The 7093-nt window shown below is 35.4% G+C and overlaps 1 protein-coding gene across 1 annotated transcript; it reads left to right on the top strand.

The window, feature by feature from the left end:
• The first annotated feature begins 2270 nt into the window (after window positions 1–2270).
• On the top strand, window positions 2271–5427 carry LOC145765510 (uncharacterized). The gene is made up of 3 exons (XM_082577342.1): window positions 2271–2405; window positions 3583–3754; window positions 4247–5427. The coding sequence occupies exons 1-3, from the start codon at window positions 2313–2315 to the stop codon at window positions 4315–4317; spliced, it is 336 nt and encodes a 111-aa protein (XP_082433468.1). The 5' UTR covers window positions 2271–2312; the 3' UTR covers window positions 4318–5427.
• The last annotated feature ends 1666 nt before the right edge of the window (window positions 5428–7093 follow it).

The raw sequence follows: 7093 nt of genomic DNA on the forward strand, positions 1-7093 counted from the left end.
CCCCTTTAAATATTGAATTAACAATATCTATGCATATATAAGCCAATATATTGTAATTGCAGTTCACCTTTAGTAATTAATCAGAAGCAGCAATTAAAGACACGAGTTTAAGAACTAACTTATTTAGGGTCACAATTTTCAAATTTTAAGCTCATACTGATATAGTATTATGGAGTGTAATTAATGTTCAAAGCATCTGCATGCAGAAATTTATTTTGTAAACAGATTGGCTAAGTAATTCTTGTAGCCTACTTAAGTCTAGAATTACAAAATCAGACTGATGCTTTACAAGGAGTTGGTTTTATAAAACGGGCTTCTGAGTCTACATCATAAAATAAGTAAAATGTGTTTTTTTGTTATTTAAGCTTAAATTTTGTTTTGATGAGATTGTTCAATGCATAAGGAATAACTTTTTCTTATATTTTTAACACAGTTCAAAAAAGCTCTGCTGTCAGTACAGCCTACATTTATTCTGTAGCAGCACAGTTGGTAGTGATCCGCCTAGAGCTGTAGTTAGTAAAGTACAGCGACATCCTTAGCACGTACAACAACCTGTACTGCAGTGTATACTATTAATACAAAAATCAATCGTTTATTTATCCATTCAAGTTTGACGGCATGTTCTGTCTCAAGGAAAACCGAAATCTTTACAGCAGTGATTCTCAATGTGGTCCAGGTGGACCACTGGTGGTCCACCAGGAAATTCTGTTGGTTCCAGAGAGTTCTATAAATCCTTTATAAAACATTCTTCAAAATTGTATCATTTAATACAGTAAATTATGTAAGGACTGCATACAGGGATAAGAAAATTATGTAGCATGTATGCTTGTATGTCAGCGTGATATAATCATGTTTGCTTGTGATTTTTGATCGATTTTTCTGGAAATGCTAGATAAGCATAAGCTCAGCAATTTTTGAACTTATTTTGCTAGTTAGCGAGTAGGCTATTGAACTGCTCAAGGCATAAGTGAAGTGCTGGCAGGCCTAATCAATAAATCATATGTTGCTGCAATTGTTGTGGTGTTGTCGGTGCACGAAGATTACGCTTCTTCATGGTACAAAGTTTCTTTAGGAGAGTGGAGCTATTCGCTGTTTCACTAAATGTTAATTAAATTATTTTATAAATGCCACATTTTTTTTTTCTGACGGTAAATTGAGTAGTTGAGTATTCTATTCTGCAGTGCTTTCAAATTAACAAAATGTCAGAAGCTCCTGTTGCTAAGAAGGCAAAACTGAGACATTACCATTCTATTGAAGCAATATGTTAGTTACATGATGTTTTGTTAGAAAAAAATTTGAAATTAAAATTATGTGTATTCAAGTAGTTAAAGTTGAGTGTGCAAATTAAGAGGGTTTACTTAATTAGTTAATTACGTATTATTTTATTAAGGACTAAGATTGAACACGCCCTTGAGTTTTCTGACCCAGTCCGCCCAGTCCTATGTGGAATACAGTTTCGACTAGTGGCGTTCATGAGGCGTCAACATAGCAAAGTGGTCCATCTTATATATTTTTTTGAATATGGTCCACAGGGCAAAAAAGGTTGAGAATCACTGCTTTACAATGACGTTTTCAATTGTTGCGAAGTATTGTAAGTTAAATATTGTTTTCGTGCAAATTACTCCTTGAACAAAACCCTCGGCAAGTTTCATATAATTCAGTGGTAAAACAAAGGTTTTAAATTTTGAAAAAGTGCAAGTTTTCTTCAACTTTTGATAGCATGTGATCACATTTAATTTCCTACAGCACACTTCCCCCCTTTACATCGTCAGTTACGTGAAATCGATGTGATTATGGCCTAGTAGGCCTACCCCTTGCATGGATTTCTCATATCGCCAGGTTAAGCGTGTAGCAGATGGATATTTCTTCTGGTGCTTCCAAATATTATTAAGTTCGTTGGTATCTCCATCACATTCGAATCGACTTATCTGCATGTTTGCAAAGTATTCAGAATTCATATGGCGTAATTACTCGTCACTTCAAAATTTGAGAAATTTAGTCAATTTAAGAACATTACATCTGTCAGTTGAACTCGGAGAATATTATTTTCCTGAAAAGCAAATTTGTGTCGTGGTTATTTTATATATTTTCTTAATCATATGTAATAGGCCGATTGTTTATTTTTAAGTGTTTTGACAAGGTGAAGGCTAATAGACAGCGATAACGTTGTTTGCATGCTGTGGTCTGGTCGTGTATAAATATTGTGCGTTGTAAGCTAGACTTCATTCTCAACAACATATCGATATAGCACATTAAGACATATTCAAAAATTCACGCTTCGTATCAAGACAAAATTTAAGTTAAAATACAAGATGAACACCATTATTGTTCTAATGGCTTGTCTGGTTATGACTGCAATGGCTTCTTCTGTGACTAAAGAAGAGGTTCGAGTGAGCGAAAATCGGGTAAGATCAAAGCGTTTGTATTGTCTTAAGTGGTAAAGTTTGACGTTGCACGATTGCAACAGAATATTCAATTTTTAATATAATAAAAATTTATTGACTTTAATAGAATATATTTTTAGTTTAGTATAAAAATTCTAAAGAAACTCGTTCGTAGAAATAGATGAGCTCAGTTTTTTAGCAATATCGACACTGTCTGCTTTGTAAAACGCTGAGGAGCAACGCATTCTGCGATGGATACAGCGCTATATAAAGACTAACATTATTATTATTATTAATATTTTCATGTAATTAATATTTTCATTTAATATAATCAAAATCTATTGACTTTAATAGAATATAGAATATATTTTTAGTTTAGTCATGGCCACCTGTAGATGCGGCCTGATTTGTCACATTGTGCAGATTTTGATTGCAGCTACTGCTAGTGCTTGACTGACATTTTTTGAGATGTTTTTACTCTTTGCGGTTTCGTAATGACATAAAACGTTTTTGTTGCCTTGGGGAAGCTGTAGCAAATGAGAAAAAGTAAGTTGAAAAACACAAAATCAGACTGTTATTGAAAATGAACAGTCTGACTAAAATTTTCGAAATCAAGTTATCTTTGTTTTTCAACATGTGAGGATGTTAAAACCTATTGTGTCATCTGGGGAAAAGAATAAAGAAAGCGTAAAAATCTAATTTTTAGAAAAATTTATTGAAACGTTCGCCCAAAGTTAGAAAAACCTGGAAATTTCTGCAAAATGTGACAAATCAGGCCGTATCTTTAGGTGGCCATGGTTCAGTGTAAAAATTCTAAAGAAACTCGTTCGTAGAGATGGATGAGCTCAATTTTTTAGCAATATTTTCACAACAAAATGCATGAGATAATCAATTTAAGACTGTTCACAAATATGAGGCCTCGCCAGGAAACCTACCATTTCGAGCAATGTAAAGTTGTTTTCTGTAGTTCCTGTACACTGTACAGTATACAGTAGCCTACTATTTTTCTACGTAATGGCCTATTATAAACCTATATTTTATACTCTATAACACTTTTTATTTGAAATTTTTAAATCTGTTTTTTAAAAGGCTTGACAAAAGGTAGATGTAAAGCCGAAATTGTTTCCAATTTTTAATTATTTTATCACGTTAAATGCTGTTGTTGCTTGGTTTCATTTGCTTATGGTGTTTCTTTCAGAAAGTTGAATATTCGGAAAGCGCAAAAACACAACTTCGTGATGCGGCTAACGTGATGATCGAAACTTTGTGCATGAGTGAGGATGTTGATCAGGACATCCTGAGAACAATCTGCCTCAGAGCTCTTTACAAGAAGCTTGGAAGATCGAATTATCCCAAAACTTTAACATACGGTATGGCCAGTGTTTGGAATTGAAAGACATAATTATGGAAATTGAATCTTTTTTTGTGGTGCTTTTATAGCACACACAAAAAGGTTTTAAAGATCAATTTGCAAATATAGGCCTATTGCTATTACGTGGTTACGAAACTGGATAAAACATAACTAAGATACTGTGGCTCAATAGAAGGTTACCAAATTAAATGGATCCGTTTTTTTTTTCTATACAAATTGAAAATTTGATTTTTGATCTTAAGTTAGCAATTTGGTTAAATTTTTCTTTTTCGATTAGATTTACCTATGAACTATAAATAAAAATCGCATTTTTTTATCATCATAATTATTATTATTGAAATCATCTTTGCTATTATTATGACAATGGTTTACTAGTTCTGAAAAGCAACCAAGCGGTACTTGTTCAAAAGTTAAGATAGCTTGTCTCTAGTGCTCTCTTGAAAATATGCCATTGTTTCAAACTCAAACCTACACTTGAATTTTTGTTCAGGGCAAACTTACTCCAACTGCATGAATTGCGAAGTGGCCGACCCAGTTTGTTGGGAGGACTGTCCTCAATAAGCTTTTCATCAAGTTCTATAAATTTTATCCCTTTGCGTTCATTCTACGTTCGCTTGGTTAGTCAGCAACCATTCGTCGTTATTATTTTATTCTTTTAATGTTCGATGACGTTAAACCAATGTAAAAACGACAATTTGTGCTTGCTGGGTTCCTAGGTTTGATTCACCTAGTGATAGTGTTTCTATGCCAGGTCCTTTGTGAAGCACGTGACGTCATAAAGTTGTATATGTGTATTTATACTCTTTAGCTCCAAAACCATCAAAAGTCACGTAAGGATTACGCCATCGATGAATCTTTGTCGATGTTATGCAAGATCAGTTTTAAGTGCGTTGACTCAACGCAAAGTGATAAAATTTATTTCTTGTTGTACGTTGTCCTATGATAAAATTGATCACTGCTTTGAATGCACAAGATGTCCTCATAAACAGTTCTTTTTGATACACTTTACTACGTTTTTAATTCTGTTCTGCATGGGCTACATCTCAATGCAAAAATTAAATTAATTATTTTAGAATATGTCAAGATTTGCAAAAGAATATTTCAGTACGTGATTTTGTGTCACGTTTAAGTTTCCTAATTTTTTTAACAATAACACCAGAGATATGTAACAGCCGACTACCAAGAACTTGTCACAAACCAATAAACAATTCGAACTACAAACTCAGCTTATTAATTAAGTTAATAAAAGGTTTAGGCTACCGGTACTTCTTTTGTTCTTTTTTAATAAACCAAAGGCGTAGGCCTTCATCAAACCACCGATTCATATATGCCTACTACGTCATGCACGCATTTATGTGATGTAGATTAGTAATGGACTTCCCATTGGTAATATACGAATTTAATTTATTTGAATAACCAACCAGCACAATGACTGCACGACATATGCTCTGAAATTTTGTCCAAGCCACTGCCACTACGTCAATGGTGGTAAAAGGCTGAGCAACTGGACACTTGGATCGCCAAAGAAATATTCAAACGTCAACGATGAAGACCTATGAGGCTATGAATCAATTGGTCAACTAAAACTTTGGTGTCAATTACTCGCATTGTCACATACTTTTATGAAATGTTTTTATTTGCAAATCATTGTGGAATAAAGCAATTATTAAAACATAATCACATTGTGCAACTTCTGTTCGCAGTGATAAACGCATCTTCAGAATATGTAGCTCATATGCAGCGGTTAAAGGTAGATTGTGGAAGAATAGTCTACTGGCAAAGACACGGTAATGAAATTTACCAAACTAAAAAGTTTGACCTCTTGAGTTTCGAACAACTTAGCTTGCCATTTGAAGAATTAAAGAGACCGGATTGCAACGTCTTACTTGCTTATCAATTCTACCTAGAAATAAAAAATTGCAATAGCCCAACACTTTTGGTATCTTTGAGAGTCATTCATTTATAATATAACCTTATTGTTAAAACGTTATATATCTACGGTTAGTACAACCAAAGACTTATTACATCCAAATTGTTTGACATCTTTGTCATCCAAAACGGATTTGCCATGTTTTCTTTTCTCTACTGTAAAAAAACTATTAATGCATCCTTCATCGCCGCTTCATAGCCTGCATTGCCAATAGCATGCATGCGAATTTTCTTCACGGTGTACAAAACTTGTGCATTATTTAATAATGATGATCTATTATGAACGGACATTTAACCAAGCAGACAGTTTGAAAACATCAGTCGTTGCAGTTGAAGCCGTTTGTCGTTGCAACCAAATCGGTCATATTGTTGCAGTTGAAGTGTTTTTCTTGTTCTAGCCTATAATTGCATAATGAAGAGATGAAGACAGAATGTAGCCTACTGTAGCCCTGCCTGCAGATCACGCTTGGAATGGCTGGCCAGAAAATAGTCTCTGCACAGTCGGAAGTCCTTGTTAACAGTAGGTCTTCATGTTAATTGCAGAAATCGATTTCCCTAGCTTGTCTTTATTACCTATTTAAAGGTAAACGACGAAAATGTGTCCTTTTATTACTGCGAACCGGGGGCCATACAAAAACTACCATCTAAATTCTAAACAGTGCAAAGACCCCCCAAACATTAAATTATTCTTTCTATACGGTACTTGTTTGTAGCGTATTTGCATTCGAAATGGTGTACCTGAATCTACGCTGCTAACAAATTAAGTGACCAAAAATTGAGACCAAGCAGAATTGTTTAGATCAAAATGACCTTTTTGTTTTTTAGTTCTGAAAAAAAAAAATTCATGTTAAAAAACGCTTTATTTCATAAAGATTTGTGCAATGTAGTTGCAGCCCACCTTTAACTCAGATTCTCCTAGCATCAGTTTATACTTTATACTTCTTCTTCGTCATATGAGCTTTCTTCCGGACTATATTGTTTGGGCATGAGGTCATCAGCCACTCGACAGTCTCGTCATCCAGGGCCTTCAGTCCAAGCGTTCCATGTGGTGGTTGATGGATTGGGCAGTCATGGACGACATGGTCTACTGTCTGGTCTGTGGCACCACACTCGCATCCCGGTGAGGGAGTCAGGCCCCATCTGCACATGTCTGAACGAAAGCGACCGGCGCCGGTTCGTAGGCGGTTAAGCCGGACCCACGCAAGTCTTGCGAGGGACATTCCCGGAGGGTGGGGATCGACGTCGGGTAGGAAATCACGGAGTCGGGAGGTGTTGTTTTGCCACTCCGTGTTCCATGTGTAGTTCGTCCAGTGTGCCGCACTTATTCCAAGATCTTCAACGTTGTTCAGAAGCTGTTGTGCGGCGGGCACAAATGGGCGTCTTGATTTCAGTCGCTGCTGTTCCCCAG

The sequence above is a fragment of the Aplidium turbinatum genome, chromosome 2, assembly GCF_918807975.1.
Source record: "Aplidium turbinatum chromosome 2, kaAplTurb1.1, whole genome shotgun sequence".
Classification (NCBI taxonomy): domain Eukaryota; kingdom Metazoa; phylum Chordata; class Ascidiacea; order Aplousobranchia; family Polyclinidae; genus Aplidium; species Aplidium turbinatum.

Bases quoted from the DNA above. Each gene is read 5' to 3' on its own strand.
- LOC145765510 (XM_082577342.1), top strand. From the start codon at position 2,313: ATGAACACCATTATTGTTCTAATGGCTTGTCTGGTTATGACTGCAATG. The intron at 2,406-3,582 runs GTAAGATCAAAG...TGTTTCTTTCAG, and splicing joins TTCGAGTGAGCGAAAATCGG to AAAGTTGAATATTCGGAAAG. The intron at 3,755-4,246 runs GTATGGCCAGTG...ATTTTTGTTCAG, and splicing joins TCCCAAAACTTTAACATACG to GGCAAACTTACTCCAACTGC.